Source organism: Oryzias latipes, chromosome 14, assembly GCF_002234675.1.
Source record: "Oryzias latipes chromosome 14, ASM223467v1".
Classification (NCBI taxonomy): Eukaryota; Metazoa; Chordata; class Actinopteri; order Beloniformes; family Adrianichthyidae; genus Oryzias; species Oryzias latipes.
The window spans coordinates 9,076,097-9,103,287 of NC_019872.2; the positions used below are offsets into that span (position 1 = coordinate 9,076,097).

The following is a 27,191-nucleotide window of genomic DNA, read 5'->3' on the forward strand; positions in this document are numbered from 1 at the left end:
CTAAATATGGAGTCCCAAATTGTTCATAAATAAAATAAAAAAATTTGACCTTGTGCGACCAACCAATCAACCAATAAATCTCTCATACATTTGTAAAAGGATCATAAAATTTGGAAAAACCTACACAGAGATTTTAAACTATCCCAGTAAATATATTTCATTTCGCCCCTCAACACTGTGGATGTGTTGAGGTGCATACTACCACCTAGTGATGAGGGGTGGGCATTGCACCGTCACGTTCACTGAAGCAACTTTGATCGATCGATGTAGTTAGGGTGCTGCTGCTTATGTCTGAGTAAAGGAGTAGCCAATCACAAAAGAGTCTCCGCCTTGTCTTGTTTGATTGACAGACAGACTCATTCTGCTGAAATAGCTCATCATGAAATAAAAAAGTCATTCTGAAAAACAGCAATGTGAAATAAAAACAAAGCTACTTTGGAAAAGATTGATTCTGAAATCTGAGTTTGAAAAAATAAGCCATAGAATTATAACAATATTCAACGTGAACAAAAACGAATATTTTAAAATGTTGTTTTAAAATAATGAACAGGTTTTTAAAGCAAAGTGAATAATATTTAATAATATAATGGGTCATTTAAAATCTGAGTGCAGGTTCTTCCAATTTCATAATCTTTTTATATATTTATGAGAGATTTATTGGTTGATTGTGTGACTGCACGAGGTCATTTTTATTTTTAATGATGAACAATTTGAGACTCCATATCTAAATTCAGGTTTTTATTCTGTCTGTTTGCTTGCTTTGATTAAAGTAGTTTGCATTATTAGGCTTAACAATATACATTTCCATTACCATGCTGATGATGCTCACCCGTACTGATCTAATAGAGAAAAGGGAAAACTGCAAGCATGTGAAGGCTCTGAAAACTTGATTTTATATATTTTTTTCATTAAAAATATAATGAAATGAAATAACTGTGAAATAACTTTCAATTAACTCTTAAAAAATACCAACTTCTTAGTAACTACTTTGGCATTTCGTTTCACCAGACACTCAAAAAAATCTCCAAGCAGAACATTGATGCTAGATTTCAGCATTGTTACGTGCCTCACCTACAACCCTCAGGGTATAGGGATTTGTTGACGTTAGTCTCAATTCCCACAATCCAACTTGGGCCAGCAACCCCAGAGTCTGTAAGTTTCCCACCAACTCAGCTGTGATGATTGACGGCCCTGTGAAGGTGCTATTATGAAGCTCACCTAAACAATTAAAATAGATTATGGTTAATGCAAGGTTTTCTGTTGTTTTTGTATATCCTAGTTGTTTTTTGCCATATTTTGGAGCGTAATTAAATCAATGTATGTAATTTTAATTGATCAGCATACTCACCTAAAGGATTGACAAGCGTGTATTCAACAGAACTTCCAAGTGATGTAAATGATCAGATTAGTTAATGTTTCATATGTACTGAAAGTGTAATTATCCGCTCTCCCCAAATTTCTTTAGTTTAAATTTCAATTGGATTTCTTATGTTAATCTATAACACCTGTATAACTTAACAAGCTGCTTCCTTTAATACCTGCAAAAGTAGAACATTAAAGACAAATGTGCTACAAAGTGTTTTACATTTACATGAAGGGTCATGTGGTGCAAAATTATAGCAAAGTGATAACTAAGGAACTACAAGAACCAACTCTTATCTCAGTTTAGTCTATAAAGTCATGTTTGATATAGGAAGAAACAGAGATCTTATAGAGAAACTGAGGCCACCGTAGGAAAAGAGTGAAATAAAAAATTCTGCCTTAAAAATGAAAAACCTTTAAACGAGCCTTCAACAAAACAAAACATTTAAGTGATCCTCAAAAAGCTTTGTGACAAAAAGGACAAACTTCAAATGTTTTCATAAATTTGTGGGTAGTAAATCTGTTATGACATGAGTTTCAGAAGATGTTTTGGGTAAAATATCACTAAAATGTGTTAAAAATTAGTTTTGCTTTACACAACTTTAGTGCAGGAAAAAGAAGCAAACAATAAGTAAACAATGAGTTTCAAAATGTTGCTGGGCCACACATTCTTCGTAATTCTTCGTAGCTATTAAACAGGTTAATTACAAAATCCAAACCTTTTTACAAAATTAAAACTTAAAAACCAGAGATGCTGAGTTTGAATTGTTAAAAGATTACCCTCTAGGATTTTTATCTTAAGATACTTATAAATTTATATGATGCTGACAATGACAGACTTTTAAATATATAAATAGACAAAACATGTAACTTTAAAAGTCACATTAACGAAAACACATGGTACCTAATCACAAACCTTATCAAAAATTGGGTGGTACTTTAATCAGAGTCACTTCTGTTTCTTTTCCAGAGTCCTTTCAGAAATTTTTTACTTTTAACCCTTGTGCTATCTTAGATAACCCACCCTTACATTGACATGTTCTCCCTACCATGACAAAGGTGGATAAAGGTGGAAAGATTTCATGTAATCCATGGACACCTGTAAACATCAGAAATCATTGAAGAAAAAAGGTTCAGAAAGTTGTCTAGTGGGTCTAGATGACCCAACTCCCAACGTTAAAGTGCCTAGGATAGCACAAGGGTTACGGTGACTCTCAGCATTGAGGTATGATGCTTGTTACAAAGGTCCACCCTGTCTTCAGGGATTTATGGGATATGACATTGTGCTGGGCTGTGATCTGCGCATTTTGATTAGTCAGATTAGTTCTGGTTCTCATTTTGGCTGAGTTTGTCCTTGAAGAAGCGTTAAAGTGTTAACCAATCAGTTCGTTTTTCAGTTCCTGACGCTATTACTTGGATTTTAAGTCAGTGACCTAAAACTAAAGAAACGTTCAAAATCAGCTGCCAAGTAAAGCAGGAATAACCTCAAAACGGGATCCAGCCTTAACCTTCCCTGTGTTCTGACCAGCGCTCGATCTTGTTCAGGATCAAGCCCTCAAATGAATCAATGCTTCAGCTCCCTAGCAATGCTTGACATCTAAGTTTACAACAAAACACAGATCCCTTTGAATGTCTCTAAATTAGTTTGAGAAAATAATGTAGACCTACATTATTATAAAAATTAATGTTGGTTGATGTTTTTTTAAACACATTTTGTCTCCAAACTTTTCCTCAAGTAAAACAAATTTAGTTAACAGTGGATACTGAGTGGGTGTTGTTAGTATAAGGAAGTTTTAGGTCAAACAAATTGTTGTGTTTGACAGGTGTGCATGTGTCACTTTTATTTTGAAAAGTTAAAAATGGAAGTGCCATCTCTCTTCTTCCTGTGTTTATTGATATTTGCTTAAATAATCTTTATAGCATTGTATTTGTTTCATTTTTCAAGGTAAATTGGATTGATTGCATTTCAAAAATAGTGTATCAAAGATCTCTTAACAGCATCTTGGGGTATGGAACTACTCACAACTGTCTTGCTCTGCTCTATCAGTGCAATCACTGTGTTTTTCAGATATTCATCTTTGGCAGGCGCATCAGTGAAGAGGGAGATCTCAGAATTAGGAGTAACTTTGTAACTTCTAGAATATCAAAAGTTTGACAATAAAGACTAAAGTAGAATTGAACACAGCATAAAATCTGAAGTCCTGAAAGACTCATTTCTGGAGTATCTCCACCGTCGTACGCTCTTAATGAATCGATATAACCTTTGAAGACCTCGGTGTCTGTAGTCTTCATCAAAGGCCCAAAATTTGTCAGACACACGAGAGAAAAGAAACATTATGGTTTTTGTTTTTTCTTAATTTTACTTTATTTTTTTGAAAAGGGGCTTATGTTGGTTTATGTAACCCTTGTGCCATCCTAGGCACTTTAACATTGGGAGTTGGGTCATCTAGACCCACTAGACAGTGCTCTGAACCTTTTTTCTTCAATGATTTGTGTTCTTCACTGGTGTCCATGAATTACATGAAATCTTTCCACCTTTATCCACCTTTGTCATGGTAGGACGAACACGTCAATGTAAGGGTGGGGTCATCTAAGATAGATGTCAGAACAGAACATATGATTTATTGTACAGGATTTTGAATTGCAGTTCTATGAACATGCGTGTTCGGTAGTCGAGAGTGGTAAAGAAAACAAGGATTCAACCGGATTAAAAATACACAAAGTTTATTGCCCTGACAATAGTTCTAACACAGATTAAAAGACATTGTTGCAGATATCTGGATTCTCAAGTTAAAAGGCCTACAGACGCATAAATTACATGCAAATTACTCGTGGGTATTTCTGAGAACAATGGAAAACTATCAAAACAGTCCTTTTAACATGTGTTTGAATCTCCTCCTCTTATCGCTTTGATTCGTCAGCCGATAGCCCGCCTGCTGGCCAATAGGAGTATCAGCCACAGAGTTCGCTCCTCCCGGCTTTAGGGGGAGGTCAGCTTCAACCTCCACATGAGAACATGAATCTGCACACTTTTCCAGGGGAAAAACCTTCAACCCAGATGGTAGAGATGTAGTCCATGGCATATTTATTGCTTCTCTGGATAACTCCTAGATTTGCACAAAGACAATCCTATTTCTTCACAGGGGTTTGCAGGGGGAAAGTTTACTGCTGGAGCCATAAAGCAAAAAGGAATGTCACAGGAGTATAAGTCTTGAAAGTTCAAAATGAGTTCACTTCACATTAAAGATTATAGATAATGTATAAGACATAAAAAGATAAGTTTTCTATACTCTTAAAAAAGAAACCCATAAGTTGGAAAGAGAATGGCGCTGCTCCGGTTCAGAGCAGTCTCTGAATACCTGGAAACATAGCCTATTAAATTATAAAAAAGCTCTGCGTAGAGCTAGAAGCCAGTACTATTCAACCTTAATATCAGAGAATGGAAATAATCCAAGATTTCTTTTTAGCACTATTGCTAAATTAACTCGCAGTCAGAGCTTAGTAGAACCACATATTCCTGTTTCTCTCAGCTCTGATGATTTTCTTACATTTTTCGATAGTAAAATCTCAAATATTAGACATAAGTTAAATCAAGTTATTCCTACTATCAGCCCAGAGCAGGCTGAAGCGGTAGAAGTGGAGGCATCCATAGAAACCTCTGTAACATTAGATTGCTTCACTATTGTGGATCAAGTGGAAATAGCATCAATCATTACGTCCTCCAAATCCTCAACGTGTCTGTTAGACCCAATTCCCACTAGACTTTTTAAAGAAACTTTTCCCCTAATTAATGATTCCATATTAACAATGATAAATACCTCTCTGGAAAGGTAAGTTGAGGTTAAGTTCCACAGTCTTTTAAATATGCAGTTGTTAAACCTCTTCCGAAAAAGCCCAGTTTGGATCCTAGCATCTTGGCCAACTATAGACCGATATCAAACCTCCCCTTTATTTCTAAAATCCTAGAAAGAGTTGTAGTTAAGCAGCTTTACTACCACCTACAGGACAACAGCAACTTTGAAGACTTTCAGTCGGGGTTTAGACCCTACCACAGTACGGAAACTGCACTAGTTAGAGTCTCTAATGACTTGTTATTGGCCTCAGAAAAGGGACTACTTTCTATTCTGGTCCTGTTCGACCTCAGTACAGCCTTTGACGCTATTGACCACAGTATTTTACTCCATAGATTAGAGCAGGACATAGAGATCAGAGAATCTGCTCTCCAGTGGTTTAAATCCTATCTGTCCGATAGATATCAGTTCGTTAATGTAAATGGACATTCCTCTCAGTGCACTCGAGTCAACTATGGAGTCCCACAGGGCTCAGTTTTAGGACCCATCCTGTTTACGCTTTATATGCTACCCCTAGGAAACATAATCAGGAAACACAGCATTAATATTCATTGTTATGCCGACGATACGCAATTGTATTTATCCATGAAACCTGACCAGAATGACAATATAGAGAAACTGAATGCCTGCATCAGTGACATCAAGACCTGGATGACAATTAATTACCTCCTCTTGAACCCAGAAAAAACTGAGGTCATTATACTAGGGCCTAAAAACCTCAGAGATGCTCTGTCTGATCAGATAGTCTCCTTGGATGGCATAAGTATAGGCCCCAATTCCACAGTTAGAAACCTTGGGGTTTTACTTGACCAGGACTTATCATTTAAGGCTTGCATATCTCAGGCGTGTAGAACTGCCTTTTTTCACCTGCGGAATATTGCTAAGATCAGAAATATACTTTCTAAGAGTGATGCTGAAAAACTCATCCATGCATTTTTTACGTCGAGGCTGGATTACTGTAACTCCTTGTTAGCAGCGTTTACTAAGAGTTCCTTAAGAAGTCTCCAGCTTGTTCAGAACGCAGCAGCTAGATTGTTAGCAGGAACTAGCAGAAGAAATGACATCACTCCTGTGTTAGTTTCGCTCCATTGGCTCCCAGTTGATTCTAGAATCAAGTTCAAGATCCTCCTGTTAACCTATAAGTGGGCACCTCTGAGGTTTCTTCGTTTTTTTTCCGGAATCCGTTTTTTTTTAGGAGATTTTCCTTACTGCGAATGGGGGTCTAAGGGCAGGGATACCAGTATAGCTTATTCAGTTTGTCAGTTAATTTTAGTATTTTCCTATTGAACTCTCTGTATTCATGATCCTTTTGAGTTTATGTTTCACTTCGAAGCCCATCGAGACGAATGTTGTTGTGATTTTGGGCTATACAAATAAAATTGAATTGAATTGAATGTTTATAATGGGAGGAACAATAAAAGATTATGTGAAAGACCTGAAAACTTTTTCACACAGCCTGTAGCTGAATGGAATTCCCTCTTACTTTTATTAAAAAATGAAACAAGTTAGGGATGATTTAATAACTCTGTTTTGTGGTTTGAAAAACAGATTACAGAAAAGCATTAAAAGTTATAATGGAAATGAAGGTAAATGTGGTTTAGGCTGATGCATACACTGACTGGGTATTTTTATGTCATTTTGTGTTAACTGAGTTAAAAGTCGGATATAAAATTAACATGAAAAGACAAAAGGCACACCTGCAGAAATGCAGAACTCCGGACTTTTAAATTGTGTGTCAGTCTTCTAAGGAAAATAAATCAGCTATAAATGTAACCTTTTTTGATATTGAGGAATTCTCCTCCTCCAAACTGCCAAAAATCATGGAAGAATTATTGAAGACTGTGACAAATTTCCTCTGACATTGCAACTTTCAATTGCAAATACATACAACCTTGAGCTGACCAGGTAGATTGGCGTTCTAATGCAGGCTCTGAAGTAACGCAGGTGTCAACTTCCAAAGAGTTACTGTTCTGTGCAAAAACAGTAGTTTTGAAAAATACCTGCTGAAAACGTAATCAATGTAATTTTTTTCTTTGTCACTAAAAGCGTTTTGTTTTCGTAAAAAATAAGTACCATAATTTGTCAGAGCTTTTTTTTTATGGTAAGAGCATTTTATTTTTTTAAATGGCTCACAATATACCTGTTGATGTCATGGGAACATATGTGGAGAGTTTATGTCTGATATACATAAGTTTTTGTCGAATGAATTTGAAAGTATAAAAAAGTTGAGGCATCACAGAAAAAAGAACCTTATGTAGCACTTGTGTCAACTTAACCAGCAAAAGCTACACAAAGTTACTAGGTCCTATTTACGAAGAGAAGAAAAAAACAACAATGTGTTTAAATAACAGAGGGCAGGTTTATTCCATTACCTTTCACAACACAAAATAGAACAACAACATAAACAATAATTTCTTCCTAAACTGAATTTCTTTTACAAAATAAATCAGCTTTATAAAAAAATAGTATAAAATAAATTGTCCTTTGTCTCGTTTGTGCACTCAATTTGTTCTCTACCCGGGTATGATAAGTGAATGTGCATAGGAATATTCCTTATCTCTTGTCCTGTCAGATTGGGTTCAATCCTGTTGATGGGAATCAGTAACAGCTGCCACACTGTACTTCAATCTTCAACAGGATACTCTCGTTCTACGCCTGGCTCGCCATCGACTTCCAATGAAGAATTGTAGTCCGAGCTACAATTGAGGGTCATCAAAACAATTCTGCACATAGTACAGAATAAATCAGACACATTATAATCTATAGTTCAAGTGAGATCTCATCTTTCAATAAACTCAGTATCTTTTCCCTGTAATTTGGAAATTGTTTTTATGGTTTTCTTTTTTTTAGTAGTTCACCAAAACCAATTTACAAACAAAAAATTCAGTAATCCTTTTAACAAGTATTACTATTAGTAAAAGGAATTTCCCTTTCCACAAATCTGAAAAAATAACTGTATGAATAAAGTTTTAACAAATAAAATTATTATAACCATGGTATAATACAATTCTTTTTAAACAATGAATACTTCAACCACCTTTTCAATTAACTTTTCAAAAATTACATATTCACGCATATGTATACCAGAAAGAAATCAAATAAAGTAAACATTAATAACACAGTTAATACACAAATTAACATTTTCTACATACTCCAAATTGTTTTGTTCCCCTTTTTAACAGAATTTAATTTAAAACATAACCGTCAACTCCATATACAACTCTTTCCTACTCACCGGAGTTTCCAAGAATTCTTAAACACGACGCGTTCACAACGTAGCCGCTCTGAAAATGTTCTTTCGGCACACAACGTAACCGATCTCAAAAAACAAAAAGTAGCTTCTTTTAATTCTTTAACTTATTTTTCTTCTTCCGTCTATAACACTGCCGATCTTTCTCTGCTGGTCACGCAGCTCCTTCTCTGCCTCGTGCTTGCAAGAAAAAAACACGCAGACACAAGATGGCACCCTCCACAGAGCCCTGCATGGTATGCCTGGAGGGCCAAACCATCTCTACTGCAAATGAAAAATTAACCCTTTAATTGCCAGCAGGAAAAATAAATGCTTTTTATAACTGGGCTACACTTACAAACAGCATCAAATAATAAGGTATCTGAAAATGATACATCCCTAATGTACATGCATGTAATTTATAAATTATTATGAAAATAGACTGTTCAATAACAGAAAGAATGTGAAGTTTACAATAAAAATTAATGAAGATAGTCTGTAGGCTTACCTATTGCTTCACTGCTGTCCTGGTGGGAATGCTTCTCTTGGGTTGACACCTGATTTTATAATTCTTCATTTTTTCTAGGGCGGGGCCCTCAGCAGAGTTCAATGATACTGTCTATAAACTCACCCTCAGAGAACTGAAAGTAAAACGTGACCATGAAGAGATCTGCCTGGTCAATGTGTAAAACCTAATGGATAAGTATCTATCTGCTAGATGATCTTCAAGAGTTCTTTTTCTTCTTCATTTTACACTAATAGATGTGACCTCCAATGAACAGTAAATGGTCTTATTCTTTTACCTGGGATCCCTCCGTTTTAGTTTAGTAAATATTCACAAATTGTTGTCTTGAGCTTCAGTCTGAGGCCATGGTTCTTGACCACAGAAAGGTAGGTTGTTTTCTCTGAATGGGTTATGGTTCCACAGCAACTTCCAGCGGATTACAAGCTCACCTTTGACATCCTGGTGAGTCACACTGTCGAGAAGAACGAGACTAACATGGCAGTGATACGCACATCGGGGCAGGAACAATCTCCATTTATAGTTGTGGGAGGCAGTGCCGGGCGAGTTACACCACGATTTGTGAATGGATTGTAGATGCTTGGGCTAACGTGTGTTGTGAAATGTGTGTGTGTGCATCCTGAAACCGGTGTGTCTGACCCTTGCGCGAGGGGGGAGAGCGCGAGTGAAAAATCACCCTCAACTGAGACTACGCCCTAAGACCCATCGTGAACATACGGTAATAGAAAAATACTCATAAGTTAAAATTGTTTTTTTTCAGGGGGGAGGGGGGTGCTCTTTTTATTTTCAAGCAAACACATAAAATTTAGGCCTCAGTTGATCTTTTTCATACTTTATTTAAGGAATTGTTTATTTTAACTTATTACATTATTACATTTTAAAATAATTGATTTTAGTCAAGTAAGAGAAAATTTTTACTTATCAAATACAATACATCAACATTGGCATTGGAACAAATCTCATTAACACTTGTGCTATCTTAGGGTTCTCCCTACCATGACAAAGGTGGATAAAGGAGGAAATAATTTATGTAATCCATGGACACCAGTGAAAATCACAAATCATTGAAGAAAAAAGGTTCAGTGCACTGTCTAGTGGGTCTAGATGACCCAACTCCCAATGTTAAAGTGCTTAGGATAGCACAAGGGTTAAAATAATATACATACATACATTTCAATTTTTATTTTTACACAAACCTTATGTCCCCCTACCGCAAAACCTTAATAAGAAAAAGTCACAACCCATTCAAGGTTGATTACAGAACTACCACAAACCGTATGCAGATGTAGGAATATAAAAGAAAAACAAAATCGAAAATCATGACAATGTCAAAATGCAAACCTTTGCTTTAATTTTTATACATAATTTTTCTAATTTCTCTTAGTTTTTTGACTTATTAAAAATATTAGTTGTGCTGAGTGAGATTTAACAATTTATTTTATTCTCAGTTGAATCCAATTTTGCAGCGACTATATGCCAAATACCATGGTTGCAGTTTGATGAAAATCAAAGGGGGGCTGTCTGATTGTTAACATCTTGTGGTCGATCAACAACTCTTGAAAATATAGAAATAATCTCAACACATCTTATAGCCCAACATAAGCCCCAAAATCATGACGCTGAGGCAAAGAAGAGAGGACTGGACAGCTCCAGATGATGAAGCTGTTGTTGAGGAACTTGGCTTGATTGTTGAACTGACTGTTGAACCGACTGTTGGGCTGACTGTTGAACCGACTGTTGTGCTTACATTTGGGGCAACAGAGTAACTGCAGACTTCCACATTACCCACTCGATCTACAACCACCAGCTGCACATTAGGCGAGCAGCAGGATGCGTTGTAGGATACCAGCGTCACGTTGGCTGTTGTCATATTGGAGTTTAAGATGCCGTCGCCTTCTCTGAGACTGATGCTATCGATCCCAGTTCCATTTTCTCCATCGGTCACTTGGACAGAGAGCTCCCATGTAGACTGGTTGCAGCTGTCACTGCAGTTGGACTGGAGACTAAGCAACTGGCAAACTGGAGGAGAAAAATCTGTCACCTGAATGTGGAAGAAAATGGAAAAATTACCACAAAATTATATATATATATATATATATATATATATATATATATATATATATATATATATATATATATATATAGGTATAAATATTATGTATAGCAATGTAGTCTTCTATCTCAAATGGACCTTTGGAAGAACAGTGAGACGCAGCACATCATAGTTGCCGTTTGCACCTCCTGGAGCTTCAGCTTCTATGGTCAGTGTGACACCAGTACCAGCCTGGGAGGCCAGAGGTGCTGTGATACTTGCAGTTCCGTTGGCACTACCTCCACTTTCCAGAGTTAAACTGGATGGGAAGGTTAAATTATAACCTTGGTCATTGGTAGCTTTGATGACAAAGTTTCCTCCTTCGCCTGTGGTCGTCACAGAAAAGGGAATGAGGAGTGGAGTTCCAGGCTCTAAGACACTTCCTGTATCAGACTGAAAACAAACAGATCAAAAGAACATGCTAAAAAGACAAATAAACAACTTTTATTTGAGTTAAATGGTTTTGACACATCATCTTCTTACCAAAGTAACAGATACAGAAGAGGCTCTGAAGCTGGTTGAAGACTGCCTCTGGAATGTCATTGAGGATTCTCTCGAGGTTGTACTATTGGTGCTCTGGCCCTTCACTAATACCACAAACTCAACTGATGGTATCTTGTCAAAATGGACTAAGTATTGTCCTCCACCCTGAGCCTCCACATGACCATTAACCTGCCCTGACCCTGAGGATTCAACCAAAGTAACTTCTGTCACAGTGGAGATGTCAGCCTCAAGTAGAGTAACCTGCAAACTGGTGTTGCTGCCTTTAAAGGAAAGAAAATCAGGTCAAACTAAAAAGCTGGGAAACTCCCTCAAACAAAATAAAAAGCACAGGAAAGGGCTTTTTTTTTACCTGCTGTTGGGCGATTTTCAACTAAATCAAATCCTCCTAATGGGCCCTGAGATTGCCTCACGAAGCTAAAGATGAAATCAATAGGACTCTGACCTGTAAATAGTATGAGTAAAAACATACAAGAAACTTTACAGCTTTGAGTAATAAAAAACAAGGGTCAGTCATAGTGCACAACAGGGCTCCATGCTTGGTCAGTTTTTTTTTTTTTTTGCTTGCTTTGGTTAAAGTGGTTTCCATTTTTAGGTACTTCTGCATACGTTTCCATTGCTTTACAGCTGATACTCAGCCATACTCATCTAATAGATATATGTAAAATTACAAATGACAATGCTCTGAAGGCTAGATTTTTTTCCGTAAATCCGGGTAAGAGTGAAAAGGTTGCCTTTAATAGCTGAATGGATGCCATAAGTCTGTCTCCCGACTGGCTGTGAACACATCTCAACATTCTTTGATTATAATACAAAAATCTAAAATGTGTATATACAGTCGCTGGCCACTTTATTAAGTACACCTTGGAGTTGGACCCCCTTTTGTCATCAGAAATCTCTCAATCCTTTGTGGCACAGATTCAAAAAGGTACTGGAAACATTCTTTAGAGAGTTTGTTAGCATCACGCAGTTACTGCAGATTTGTTGTCTATTCATCCAGGGTGCCAATCTCCCGTTTCATCACATCCCAACAGTGCTGTATTGTGTTGCGATCTCGTGACTGTGGAAGTCATTTGAGAACTCATTGTTATGTTCAAGAAACCAGTCAGAGATGATTCTAGCTTTATGACATGGCGCGTTATCCTCCTGGAAGTAGCCATCAGAGGATGGTACACTAAGGTCAGACAGGGATGGACATAATCAGCAACAACACTTGGGTAGGTTGTAGCGTTGTAATAATGTTCAATTGGTACTAAGAGGCCCAAAGTGTGCCAACAAAATGACCCCACACCATGACATCACCAGGCTGAACCATTGATACAAGGAGGGATGGTTCCATGGGTTCAAGTAGTTTAGGCCAAATTCTGAAATGGAGGCTCCTCAGACCAGGCACCATTTTTCTAATCTTCTATTGTCCAGTTTTGGTGAGCCTGTGTGAACTGTATTCTCAGTTTTGCTTTCCTAGGAGTGGTACCGGGTGTGTCCTTCTTCTGCTGTAGCCCATCTGCCTAAAGGCTGGAAGTGTTGTGCGTTCAAAGATGCTCTTCTGCAGACATTGGTTGTAACCAGTGGTTATTTGAGTTACTGTTGCTTTTTTTATCAGCTGGAACCAGTCTGATCATTCTCCTATGACCGATGGGACCAACAAGGCATTACAATGCCACAGCATTAATTGAAGTAGCCATCTTCTGATGGCACCTTTGTGATGTGGTGGAATGGGAGATTGGCATCATGGATGTGCAGTCGACAAATCTGCAGCAACTGTGTGATGTTATCATGTCAATTAGGAAGGTAAAAGGGGGGTCCAACCTGGTACTTAGAGACTTTTTTATTTAACTTTTGCCATTTGATTTAATCAGACATTCAAGATAACTTATCTCTGAAAAAAAATTGTTTGTCCAAATTGTTTGATTTCAGCCTTGTTAGGTGTCTCACCTACAACCCTCAGGGTATAGGGATTTGTTGACGTTAGTCTCAATTCCCACAATCCAACTTGGGCCCGCAACCGCAGAGTCCGTAAGTTTCCCACCAACTCAGCTGTCATGATTGACGACCCTGTGAAGGTGCTATTATGAAGCTCACCTAAACAATTAAAATAAATTATGGTTAATGCAAGGTTTTCTGTTGTTTTTGTATATCCTAGTTGTTTTTTATGCCATATTTTGGAGCGTAATTAAATCAACGTATGCAATTTTAATTGATCAGCATAGTCACCTGAAGGATTGACAAGCGTGTATTCAACAGAACTTCCAGTGATGTAAATGATCAGATTAGTTAATGTTTCATCTGCACTGAAAGTGTAATTATCCGCACTCCCCAAATTTCTGCTTGCTTGCAGAAGGGTCACCTGGGATACAAAATAAAAACAGGGAAAGCTGGAAATTTCCTGCACAATAGAGTTAGCTGCTGCAAATAGTGAGGGCATGTATTAATACCAGAGAGGAGCTTGTGGACTCTGTGATTATGCTGGTAGCCTGAAGTAGCTGACTTTTGGAAACTTGAATAGCTTGTCCTCCTGAAGCCTGAGCCAGATCTCTGTACAGCTGAGAATCTGACCTCAACATCCGTTGGCTCTGCTGTTGCTGTTGATTTTCATTAGCTTCTCTGCGACGACGGAACCCTAGTATGTCGGTTATCATGAAGTTCACCTGAATGAAAGATCAGGACATGATGAAGATGCACAATAAAGTTGTGTTTTGATGATGGCCAACAATTAAACCCTCCGTTTTTGGATTGTCCAAATATTTTTTGTTAGCTGAAACATCACAGTGCCTTTAACTTGATTTAATTGGTATAATATATGCTGTTGTCCACCCTCTGGCATATGCTTTTAGGGGTCACCACAGCAAATTTGCTTCTACTGAATCAAACAGGTGGTTTGGCAGAGATTTTTATGCCAAATGCCCTTCCTGACACAACCCTGTGTTTAATCTGGGCTGGGGACCGGCACAGGGGGGACCCAGACTCTGGGAACCCTTGTGGCTATACAGTTGGGCAGTAAGGCAAAGGGTTTTGTCCAAGGACCCACACTGGATGAAGTTCATAGTAGCCCCTGCAGCGAACTCTGGTTGGTTTCCCACATGCCAGTCCTACACATAGCCAACTGATCCATCCAACCTCTGGGATGGGATATCACGCCCTCGCGTGTCTGGCTGAAGACTTCAGAAGTAGACCGAGGTTCTACAATACATCAATTCCCGCTGAAATGTGAGACCCAAGCCCACTCTGAGTGTGCACAAACCAGCGGCACAACCACAAACACCCAAGACGTAAGCTCTCTCTCAGAGTTATAACATTTGATATGTCAAGCCCCCATTTACACATTACAGAACTTGTCAATCGGCCTGGACTAAAGGGCCTCCTGTGAACCTGAAAAGAGACTGGGTAACCACAGACACCACACACCACAGTCCTCTTAGCCGGATGGATCAAAGCCATCAGTTGGGAGACATGACGTCTATTATGTTGCCGCTAAGAAAGTGTCATTGTTCATTTGTTTGAGAGTCCAACTCCAAAAGGCATTGTGTTCCCTTATACTAGGTTGAAAGGTATGCATGGGTCACTTGTATTTTGAGTTAAAAAAGGAAGAGCCATCTTTCATCTTTATGTTTTCAATGCATTAATGACAAATTCTTGACATTTGTCCAACAAAATGAAAAAATAATGCTGATTCAAGCAGAGCAGCATTGTATTTGTTTCATTTGTCAAGATAAATTGGATTAATTGCATTTCAAAAATAGTGTCTTAACAGCATCTTGGTGTATGGAAGTACTCACAACTGTCTTGCTCTGCTCTATGAGTGCAATCACTGTGTTCTTCAGATATTCATCTTTGGCAGGCGCATCAGTGAAGAGGAAGATCTCAGAATTAGGAGGAGAGCCAGTTAGAGCCAGCTGAAAAAAAGTCAAACAAACGTTGTAACTTCTAGAATATCAAACGTTTAACAATAAAAACTAAAGTAGAATTGAACACAGCATAAAACCTGAAGTCCTGAAAGACTCATTTCTGGAGCATCTCCACCTCCGTCTGGTATTAGTGAATTGATATAACCTTTGAAGACCTCAGCGTTTGTAGTCTTCATCAAAGGCCCGAAATCTTTCAGACACACGAGAAAAGACTCATTATTGGGTTGTTTTTCTTTATATTCTATAATTTCTTTGAATAGGGAACAATGTTGGTTCATTTAAAATCAAATGTCAGAACAGAACATATGATTTATTGTACAGGATTTTGAATTGCAGTTCTAGGAACTCACCTGGATCGTTGAAAGGTACAAGAATGTAGAATGAAGGCTCATCCTCTGTTCCAACCTTACTATCAATGATAGTTGAAGTGACGTTCCGTACTGCTGCAATGTCGTCACCCATACTTCCAGTTGTGTCCACCACAAAACACAGAGCCTTACTTGATCCCTTTGAGATTCCCATCAACCTAGGGGATTAAAAAATGGAGGTTGGAAATGATTTAAATAGTTCAATTCTGCTCTGGGCAGTACATCACTCAAGATTATCAAATGTCAAAGAATGTCAAATACTGAAGGAATTCTCTGTCCCCAGTAGCTCCTCGAATGTCCTCCAGAAGCTGACTGGTTGCAGATATTGCCAGCTCTGCTGCTTCCCTGTGAAGATATCCATGGCTGGAGGTGTAGGAATCTTTGTTGATCCCACCTTTAGGCTCAACTGAACTTGTTGCATCAAAGAAACCCCCATGGCTGCACTTTCCTGGTAATCATGGAAACAAAACCAAAAAAATATAAAACTGTAGAATTCTCAGCTATCTACAACAACTGTACATATCACAGCAAATGAACAAATGGACACTTGATTTATACATTTAAATAAAAACAAAAAATTCGTAAAGCTAAAGTGAACTGATGTCACTACTTTCACTACCTCAACACAAGGGACAAAAAACAAAAAAAACAATATTCTTTAACACATTTTTGTGAATCAGGATAATTTTGTAATTAAAAATGCTGGATTCAGTACATTTTTTTGTTTTTTTTACCTTTCGGTTTGTTCCCAGACAAAGGCCAAACAACAAAGTATCCAGATGTCAAAATATTTCCTGCTATTATATCCTCCAAAATGTTGTTGCTGCAGTCGTCCCCATTACAGCTACGACAGGTTGCAGTGGTTTTAGCTGCAGAGAAACATGAAATTCTAGGCATATTTTTTGACTCATAAATTTAAAGAAAATATGGTCTAATTGTGGTTTTACCTGCAATTTTTCCAATGTTGGCGTTCTTTCTGATCATATTTATGTTTGGAAATTTGTTTCCTAATTCAACCCAGTTGCTGTGACTGTAGAAATCCTGCAGGGGGAAGAGGAAAAGGGGGAGGTAGAATTTTTTTTTAGGATTAATTAATTAATTTACATAATTATTTTACTTTTTTTTTTTTACATTTCATGCAACTAACTGTTACAAAATTGTAACAGTTAAAAAAATCAATCAAGTAATTCATCTGGAATAAGTGCATTTTGCCAAATGGGACACAACTGGAAGATCAGAATATATTACTTCCTTTTTCTAGTTATCGTATTTTTCTATTCTGTAATTTAGTTACTATTTGAGCTTCCCTTCATGATAAGATTACCTGTAACTTAACTAATTTCTTTTTCAGTCAGAGCATGGGTCTGCAACCTGTGTCTCTGAAGCCACATGTGGCTCTTAATCTCTCCATTTTGCCTCTCTGGCTAAAGAAAACTAAAATAAAAGTAACTTTTTTAAAGGGTTACCAAATTGGCAGTTATTTAATTTAGATTAAAGAAGTTTATACATTTATGGCTGAGATGAACCTACAGGATGAACTGACCTGAAGAGGACTGCGCGAAAAGAGCCAGAATCCTTAATATCTGTTGGGGATACTTTCTTAAATATCTAAAGAATCTGGACCATTTCTGATGCATATCCAGACATGCAACATATCTGAAGATATCCGGGCAAAAGATAGTGGCTATGTCTTATTTTGGTCATATCCAAGTTCCGAATATGACCTGATGTCAAATCTGGAAATATCTGGAGTAAAGATACTGAAGACGGTAAATATCCTGTAGTATCTGTAGTGTATACTTGTCTAGGTGTTGAGGCATTTCTCGTGCATATCCAGACAGGCAGCATATCTGAAGATATCCGGGCAGAAGATACTGGTTGTGTCTTATTTTGGTCATATCCAAGTTTCGAATATGACTTGAAGTCAAATCTGGAAATAGGATTATTATTGAATTAATGTTCTCTTATAGTTTTTTTAATCCGTGCACCCATTGCTTTATTATTGACAGAACGGACCCGAAAGGGCAACATTTAGCCATGCTGACAAAAATTTCACCCACGGCTGAACTTAAACTGGAGTAATGAGTGGATTGTGATAGCATGTCTTTATAAAAATGACAAAGAATATTGTCAGACACAATTTATGAGGGAAAACTCCTTTAGGTTAAAAAAGGGAAAGTGAAATGAAAATATGTAGAGCCAAAGCAGATGTCGACGCTACGTAGTTTGTCCAAGTGGGGTTACCGTAGTGTGACGTTATACTCAATCGAAAGGGCCCCGAACAGAAGTTCCAGGACGAACGGTTATGGTACCTACACCGTATTTTATGATATGTGCAAAGGCGATACTGCATTAGGACATGTATTGTCTCTAGATATTAAATGTATCACTTGTTTGATTGATGCCTTGACTAGCAATTTATGTGCACAAGATACTTCAAAGGCACATGTATTTTTTTCCAGACATCTATTGTTTATGATAAATTTGAATTACGCATCTGATCTGTTAAGCTGAGTTTGCTCTGCACTTATATTTTCCCGCAAATAAAACAGGTGTGAAAAGTATTGACAAGTCAATCCAAGTTTGATTAAGGTATACAGTAATATCCTCATTGCTTCATCAAAGGTAATAAATACAGTGGCACTTCGGGCATACAACAAATTTTTGGCATTTTCAACAGCCAATTTCTCCCTGAGCATGTATCAAGTGGCAGGAAAGTCTTTTGGGATGTTTTGTAAAACAGTATCTCATATTATACCAATAAAAAAAACATAAGATTTTTTTATAAAAACTTTAGGATTGTTTTTGGTAAGAAATCAATGATAACTACTGCTCTGTTTATGCTTAAATGTTTTCAGGGAGTGGGTAAAGACAGTTTATTTTTTAACTTTATTGTACAAAATGTAAGTACAGCAAGGAGAGCAAACATCTTACATGCATTTTACACAAAAACATTCAGGTTTCCACAACTTTCATACAAACATACAGCTTTCTTAAGGCTTTTAGAGATTTTACTGAGATACATTTCAATTTGTTTGATTAACACGGGGGGGGGGGGGGGGGAGATAAATAAAATTAGCATTTATGAATATACAATTTGCCAAATATAATAATAAGATTAATTTTTAGTTTTTATTAGAGTCCAAGTTTTTATTATGAAAGCCAAAAATTATAGATTCAAATTTCAGAGTGAAATTGGGGTGAATATGATTTCTGATAAATTGTAAACACTTCTTCCAAAAAATTCTAATTTCAGTACAATTCCAAAAAAGATGGTTAATTGCTTTTCGATGTTCTTTTTGCAAAAGGGACAGTTAGGATCAATTTTTTTATGTATCTTAGCATGAATTGATTAGTGGGGTAAATTTTGTGAATGATTTTAAAAGAAACTTCTTTCATTTTTTTTATTTATCATAGATTTTTGGGTCACACTCCAGCCTTTTCTCCAAATACTGCCGGGAACAAAACGTCCTCAGTAGTTTCTAAGCCGCAAAATAACACGAGGAGAACAAACAACCGTGACGTGTAGGGATGGGTATCATTAAGGTTTTAACGATACTACTACTCTTATCGATACTGCTTATCGATCCGGTACTCTTATCGGTACTCTTATCGATACTTTTTGAGGACGAAAAAAAATTAATAAATAACAAATTAAGAACATAAAGTGTTTTCTTTCCTCACTATGCAACAACATTGTTTTTTTTAACAAAACATTTTACTTTATACATGAGAATGTTCCAGACAGGATATTTATTTAATTATTTAATCTAATTGTTTTTATTATTTATTAGTGTGATGTTTCCTTTGATCTTTTGTCCATTTTCCACAACCTTGAATAGACTTTTCTGTCTGTCAAACACCACCAGAGTTAAGTTAAGTTAAGTTAAATGATGGAAACAAATTCACTTTGATGCAGACTCCTTTCTATTTTGCCAACTCCATTTATTTTTCTTTAAATCCAGTAAACCCAATAAATGATATTAATTTTACGGATGACAACTATCATTAGTTATTAATTATTATTAAGTATTAGGAAGCAGCTGATAGTTTGTCGCGGGTCTGGAATCATAAGCGGTGAGTCTAAGCCCCGCCTCTCTACCTGTTTGTTGTATGCTCCGCGTGCAACGCCCCCCACCCCACCCCCCCTCCCGCTGCCCCAGCCTGTTCTGCACAAACAGCGCAACATACGGTCATCGTAGTAGCAAGGTGACAGCATGGTAGGCAAACGTAATAATTTTTACGCAGAAACGTTAGTTCTTAAGGCCCGTACACACCGGGACGAATATTCGCCAGGCGTTATTCGCCAGCGTTTTTCGCCACGTTTTTTGTGTTCACACCCAGGCGATTTTCGCTGACGATGAGTGGAGTGAACATGCAATTTCATTCCCTGACATTAGATGGCGCTTAATGTAAAACAGAAATACTCCTGTACACAAGGTGGCGCTGCGCAACTTTACGCTTCTGAAAGTCGCTTTTCACTCAGAAGAAGAGAGCAAGTATTTACACGCTTGTCAGAATCAAACAAAGAAAACATGAATATTTCAAGCACCAGTAGCTCCAACTGGTGCTTGGTTCGGGGATATTTTAGAATGTCCGTCATTATTGCTTCGCGGCAGTGTAGACGCTACTTGGCGTCTATCTTCTTCGCTGGTATGTGTGCTCAGCAAGGCAGTTTTGTGTTTGAGCGCCCCCAAGTTGTGTTTTACTGTAACTTCAGAAGCTCCAGACACGTGAGCAAAAGCGCCATTCTCATTGGTCGAGTAGATTTCGACGCGACGCGTCGAAAAAAAAAAACGAACCCGAGGCGTTTTTTTTTTTTGACGCTTTAACGCCTGGCGTTTTTTCGCGTCGGTGTGCACACTCTCGTTGGTGCCCTTTGTTTAGTCACGAGGCGTTAAACGTCGGCGAAAATCGCCGGCGAAATTCGTCCCGGTGTGAACAGGCCTTTAGTCTAGGGCGCTCACGTGTCCCCTACAAGATCGCCACTGACTGTGTGTGCGCTGCCTTGTCTTGTGTGTGTGCGAGCGCGGCGCGTGCTGTCTGAATAACAGCCCCGCCCCCCGTGCACACAAATAGACAGACAGAGCTCTCCTCTTCAACGAGAATACCAAAATTAATATAATCATAAATTAACGGAAAATTGACTGACTTGGTGAGTTAAATATGGCAGATAACGCTTATATTTTGTGGGACACAAAAAAAAAAAAAGTGACTTCTCCAGTACCGATAGCAGAACCGTTCAGGTCAGATCTTAACGATACTGCGGTCTTGAAGAATGCGGCCCCGGGGCTGGTTCAATACCGGGGCGCGGTACCCATCCCTAGTGACGTGTTACCCGAGCTCCAGTAAAGTGAAATTCGATTGGTCACATTCTGCAGCGCGACCAATCAGCTGTCGAGTTACAGAGCTCCGCGCCGCCATTACGCAATCTGTTTGAAAACAATGGCGGCATGGAGCATAGGGACGAAGATGAAGACGGAAAAAAAGAATAAAAGTTGACCGTAGGAAACATGGACAACGGTGTTGCGTGCACACCCTCTAGTAAGCGGGGGCCGACCGCGTCCTCGCAGCGACCAGACCTCAGAGGATCCGGGACTTGGCGGCAGTGACCCGGCCGAGCCTATTAGTTAAGGTAAAACTTTTGATCTAAATTAAAGGGCATGTTTATTCGGGGCTTGGAGGCTACGGGGTTATATTAACCAATTCCGGGGGCTATTTTAAATAGCAAAAATAAACCACATCCTTCCTTCCCTTTTTTCAGGAAAAGAGTCTTCATCTGAAGCGATTGAAACATAATCACAGAGGCTGGACGACGTGGAAAAAACCAAGAAGCTATAAGGACACAGGATATGACCCCCCCCCCTCGAAGTTTCCGTATGTGTATCTACAGTGTGTAAAAATATTTTGTGCTGATTTAGACAATATTTCGGTCTGCATGGTCCTTCAATACTATCTCCCCTACTAAATAGTTGTAATTTTGCTCCCTCCACTACTGATGCGGTTTTTAAAATATGGCATAGTAAAGGACTTAAAAAAGTCAAGGACCTATATACCAACAATATCTTCTCAACTTTTGCTAATCTCTCAGCCAGATATAACTTACCCAACTCTCATTTTTTCCGTTTCCTCCAGGCAAGAGATTTTGTGAAGAAAAAATTCCCTCATTACCCTAACCGCCCCCCTGAAACTTTTTTAGATACCTTATTGAAGGTGGACCCACAGCAAAAACACTGTATTTCAGTTCTAACTGGAATGATTGACACAATAGTCAGTAGGTCAATTTCCTTCATGAAAACCACCTGGGAAGGGGAATTACATATGACACTATCTGAAGAACAATGGGATACAGCCTTAAAGTTGATACACTCGTCCTCTATATGTGCCCGACATGCCTTGATCCAGTGCAAAGTATTCTACAGGATACATTACACAAATGCAAAACTATCCAGAATCTACACATCCATCTCTGATAAGTGCAACCGTTGTGGACACTCGCCAGCAAACCATACCCATATGTTCTGGGCCTGTCCTAAATTAAGACGTTTCTGGACACATGTTTTTAACACTCTCAGCCAGGCATATGGAACAAAGCTACTTCCTAACCCAGTGTCCGCTATCTTTGGTTTTTCTGTTGACATGAACCTCTCTGGACCTTGCACACGTGCTCTAGCATTCACTACCCTGTTGGCCAGACGATTGATTTTGCTTAGGTGGAAGCTCCCTGACCCCCCCTCACATGACTATTGGATAAAGGAGGTGCTATATAACCTGAAACTTGAAAAGCTGAGGTTCTCACTAAAAGGACCTCTAAGTAAGTTTAAAGAGACATGGCATCCATTTTTATCACTAGTAGATACTCTTACATTGCTCCCAGAGGCAGAAACTGACTGACCCCCTCCCCCCCCACACACAATTTTTACTACCCCCCTCCCTTCTTATTTTATTATGTTTTTTTTTTTTTTTTTTCTTTTTTCTTTTTGTGTGTGTGTGTGTGTGTGTGTGTGTGCGTGTGCGTGTGTTCTTGTATATGTGCACACAAGTAGAGACTGGATCTCTACTATGCCCTGTCTGTATGTGTATGTGTGCGAGTGTGTATACGCATGACCTGGATATGGGAATGTTCTGTTCGGGATGGGAGGGAAATGGGGAAACAGAGCTGTATTTTCGTCTAAACACGACTACCTTCTGAACACATGCTCTGTATGTTAATATGTTCTAAAAATTCAATAAAAAAAGTTGGAATAAAAATATTTTGTGCTGAAAAACTTCGCTTTTGTATAAAACTTCAAGTAACCCAGAAACATGTCATCACCTAACGGACAAACGTCGAGCAGTGACTTTAACACGGTAAACAGCAGAGGACGTGACCGTAGAGATTAAATGAAGTGCATGGAGGGGATGGGGGATTGGGGGGGGGGGGGGGGGTGTTGGAATCCGCGGCAGACGTCTGTGCAGAACCGGGGCCTGTGATCCGTATGGATCATTCGCGCAGCCTAGTAGCTTTTCCTGGGATTCGGTGTCAGACCGTAAAACCCCATCACACGCAGGACGTCATCACCGAGGACCCACACTTTATTTATTTGAAGTTACAGGACTGCATATGGTGTGTGATTTGAGCTATAAACATATTCATCTTTGCTAATTATTGTGTATTCTCATGCGGTTATGGACAAATGTTGGACACCCTGGGCACTATGTCAGTTAGGTTTCTTTTAGGTTCTACGTGTTGGGCGGCCACGGCGTCACTCCCTCCCGATTACCCCGCTGGAGCGGCAGACGTCGCCCCCCCACCGCCGTGGGGCCCGTTTAGCGCGGGCAGCACGGAGACACGGGGGTCCACCGGCAGCTGCTGCACGGGGTCCGAACGTCGGCTCCCCTCTCGCTGGGGGCGCCGGAGTAGGGAAAGGAGAGGAGCCTGCGGGGCGAGGGTGGAGCGCAGGCGCCCCGATGTCTCTGCACTTCTGTCAAAAGTGGCAGGAAAATATACGTCTATATGCGCTACGAGCTCTCCATGGGAGCGTGAATTCAGCGCGGCAGGAAACATCTTCACCCCGTTAAGATCCTCACTGATAGCTGACATGGTTAACATGTTGGTGTTCCGGTCACGCAACACGAAGACGGACAAATAAAAGCAGCAGCACGATTCACTAAAGCAGCCAAACAGACAAACACGTGTTCACTTTTTTATTAGGACTTTAAAAAAGGTGGTTCATGTTTAGCCTATGTTGAACCTTTCCTGCGATGACTTTTCTCTTTCTGACTGTGTTCGGAAAACGTTGGCGGATCTTCCTTTGGGGTTATAAGCTACATGCGTTCTTGAGTTTGCCACTCGGCCGCTGGGGGGTTTTGTGTTGGGCAGTTGCCTGTATTCTAGAACATTGGCCAGAACAGCAATGTTACTGTAACCTAACAGACTTCTTCTTTCTTTCAGATTCTTTTATTTCTTATATATTTTTGAGATGACCGGTATCTTGAAATATCCTGACTTACATCACTAGTGTTTGTTCTCCAGATATGCCTGCTGGCCATATGTTCCAAATCCTAACTTCAGATATGACTAGTATACAGATATCAACAGATTTGACATGGATAGAATCTGGAAATATCCTGACCTCGGATATCAATGGTGTTGGTTCATCAGATATGCCTGATGGCCATATGTTCCAAATCTTAACTTCAGATATGACTGGTATACGGACATCAGATATCAACAGATTTGACATGGATAGAATCTGGAAATATCCTGACCTTGGATATCACTAGTGACGCATCTCATATCTGGAGAGAATCTCATCTCCAGATTCTATCAGAATAAAAGTGTCCCATACTCGGAGTTGATATGCTCCGGACATGAACTTAGAAACAGTCATGTCCGGAGAGTATCCACCGTAGATATCACCAGATATGGGGTATTTCTGAGGATATCCAGATAAATATATCTCCTGATTCTGGGGGCTTTTGCGCAGTACTCTTCCTCCAGAATGGACAGATTTTAAAGGTTAAACTTTGGTTAAAAAAAAAGAAAAAAAGTCTGATCTTTTATGAGTTTAAACCACATATTGTATTATGTTATGCTGCAAGACAATAGTTAGTAACTGAAACTAACTGGTGTTCACCAGTTAGTAATATTTTTATTTTCACTTGAATTTTTTTCTTCTTCAATGTACCTTTAGGGGCTCCATATTAAGCTTTGAAGCAACACAACACTCAGTTAAAAGTTACTTAATTTTTGGAATCAATATTTGTTGAGTCAACACTGAACTAACAGGCGTAACAACACAATTGTTCAGACTTTAAAGTATGGTTTTAGACCATAAAAAGATTAGAAAAAGATAGAAAATACCTGTAAGGTGTGGAGTATCCCTGCCAGGATCAACCTTGCTACCAAATAATTTTGCATCTTGTTGGCAGCCTTTACTGCTAACAAACCATCTGTGATGAGCCTCTGTCCTTCTATGATGAGCTCATCATCACAGTGGTAACGGGCATCAAGGAGTTGACGTAAATCTATTGCTGCATTCATACGTCGGATGAATAAGACGTTGGAAAGGAAAGACTTGGATGACTTTGAAGCTTCACATGCATTAGCAATGGACTTGGCAGTGAAAGGTTGGGCCTGGAACACACACATTTATGTTTCTAGTTCATTATGCAAGTTTTTTTTTTTACCCATAATTCAAAGTAATATGCAATTCCCAATTGACAATTCAATTCCCAATCATGAAATATAAAAATTACATATTGTTATTGGCAATTCAACATGGAATTCAGGCTTGGAATATAAAAATACAGCTTTCTTTTTAGAATTCAGTAATATGACAAAATTAAAAAATTAAAAATTGAATGGGTTGAATAAAAACAACATAAATGGCGGTTTTTAATGCCATAATTCAAATGACAATGCAATTAGCAATTTACAATTCAATATGCAATTTGATCATTCATTTAGAACATATATTTTGCAACTGACTATTCAATACTAAAAATTGATTTAGCTTCTATTTAAAATTTTATTTTTACATTTGTAAGATTGAATTGTAATTATTGATATTGAATTCTGAATTGCAAAATGCCTTTTTCAAATGGAATGATCAAATTGCAAATTGAATTGTCAATTGAAAATTGCATATTACTGGTTAAAACTAAAAAACCTCCATACATTACACTACATTACACTAGAGGGCGCTGTTTTGCAATTTCTTTTGAATTTTGAGTCAAAAACACCATGGCAAATTAAATTAAAATGCACTAGATTTTAAGTTACAATTTATTGAAATGTAATTGCATATTGAATTGTAAATTGCACTGTCATTTGAAATATGGCATCAAAAAGCCATGACCATATAAAACACAACTGATTTTATTTTCATTTAATATTTTATTTTTATATTTTTTATAGTGAATTAAATTTTTTAATAATGTATTCTTAATTTCAAAATGTATTTTTATATTCCGAGCCTGAGTTACATATTGAATTGTCAATTGCAAAATGCATTTTCAATAGTTATCCATGGAAAAAATTCCATAGTTCATGTTAAAGAGATGATGAATCCAAACAAATGCCATCACAGTGTCATCTTACAGGAAAAGTGAAGTCCCTCCCCTCAGCCAGAGCCAGAGCTCTGCAGACCTGAGCTGTAACATTCAGGAGTGCTCTTTCAGTGATTGTTTGATGATTAAAAGAGTCTCCAGGAAATGGGTTTACACCAAAACCAAGAGCTCCACTCTGTAGATAGAGAAGATACAACCATGCCAGCCACAGCATGACTGCACAGCCTATAAAAATGGGAGAATAGAAGAAAAATTACTACCTCATATTTAAAAAAAAACTTTTTTTCTCTCTTTCCCACTTAAGCAAGAATTTTCTTCCTTTTTGTCTACTATCTACTTTTCTTGTACAACTCAGAACAAACCTCAAGACTTGAAAAGCTCCTCACACTTCTTTTAGCCAGATGGAAATTTATTTTTCTGTTGAAAACAAAAGAAACACAACTGTTAGGAATGATTAAACATATCTGGTATGTGGTTTTATAGAAAAGCATATAGGAGATTTGAAATATTCAAAATGGAAATTAACTGAAGGTGCTTGGATAAATGCATACATTGCATACATTTTTTGTTATATCATTTTGTGTAAATTGTGTCAAAAGTAAGTTAATAACTTTAAAAGACGAAAGGTACTCCTGCAAAAATGCAGAAATAAAGTCTGACATTTGACATAGTTTGTCAATTTTCTAAGAAAACAAATCAGCTTTAAAGTGAATCTTTTACAATTCTATTGATTTTCAAGAAGAGTTGATTGAAGAGCAAAGATTATATAGTTTACAATTATGAATAGCTGAAATAAAATACAAAAG

At 38.1% G+C, this 27,191-nt stretch overlaps 2 protein-coding genes and 1 long non-coding RNA gene across 3 annotated transcripts; all 3 read right to left on the bottom strand.

Moving 5' to 3' along the window:
- Positions 1-7,552: 7,552 nt before the first annotated feature.
- On the bottom strand, positions 7,553-9,443 carry LOC110016338. Its single transcript, XR_002874609.1, has 2 exons — positions 8,951-9,443; positions 7,553-8,727 (listed from the first exon to the last, which is right to left on the bottom strand). It is a non-coding gene; the product is annotated as an uncharacterized LOC110016338 (long non-coding RNA).
- Positions 9,444-10,068: 625 nt separating this feature from the next.
- LOC111948701 (hemicentin-1-like) lies at positions 10,069-15,642 on the bottom strand. Its single transcript, XM_023962864.1, has 9 exons — positions 15,541-15,642; positions 15,335-15,451; positions 13,994-14,206; positions 13,773-13,905; positions 13,494-13,640; positions 11,911-12,003; positions 11,541-11,821; positions 11,157-11,450; positions 10,069-11,006 (listed from the first exon to the last, which is right to left on the bottom strand). Exons 1-9 carry the CDS (start codon positions 15,637-15,639, stop codon positions 10,542-10,544), a joined length of 1,842 nt encoding a protein of 613 aa, XP_023818632.1. The 5' UTR covers positions 15,640-15,642; the 3' UTR covers positions 10,069-10,541.
- A 112-nt stretch (positions 15,643-15,754) lies between these two features.
- LOC110013966 (von Willebrand factor A domain-containing protein 7-like) lies at positions 15,755-26,603 on the bottom strand. Its single transcript, XM_023962770.1, has 6 exons — positions 26,417-26,603; positions 25,178-25,450; positions 16,779-16,872; positions 16,566-16,700; positions 16,093-16,279; positions 15,755-15,989 (listed from the first exon to the last, which is right to left on the bottom strand). The coding sequence occupies exons 1-6, from the start codon at positions 26,597-26,599 to the stop codon at positions 15,755-15,757; spliced, it is 1,107 nt and encodes a 368-aa protein (XP_023818538.1). The 5' UTR covers positions 26,600-26,603.
- Between the last annotated feature and the right edge of the window lie 588 nt (positions 26,604-27,191).

Excerpts from the sequence above, each read along its gene's own strand:
- LOC111948701 (XM_023962864.1), bottom strand. The coding sequence starts at position 15,639 with ATGAAGACTACAAACGCTGAGGTCTTCAAAGGTTATATCAATTCACTA. Across the intron at positions 15,452-15,540 it reads TGAGTCTTTCAGGACTTCAG|CTGGCTCTAACTGGCTCTCC; the intron begins GTTTTATGCTGT and ends ACTTTTTTTCAG. Across the intron at positions 11,451-11,540 it reads CTTCTGTATCTGTTACTTTG|TCTGATACAGGAAGTGTCTT; the intron begins GTAAGAAGATGA and ends GTTTGTTTTCAG.
- LOC110013966 (XM_023962770.1), bottom strand. The coding sequence starts at position 26,599 with ATGCTGTGGCTGGCATGGTTGTATCTTCTCTATCTACAGAGTGGAGCT. Across the intron at positions 25,451-26,416 it reads GGAGGGACTTCACTTTTCCT|GCCCAACCTTTCACTGCCAA; the intron begins GTAAGATGACAC and ends TGTGTGTTCCAG. Across the intron at positions 15,990-16,092 it reads GGGGACAGAGAATTCCTTCA|GTTGATGGGAATCTCAAAGG; the intron begins GTATTTGACATT and ends TTAATCCCCTAG.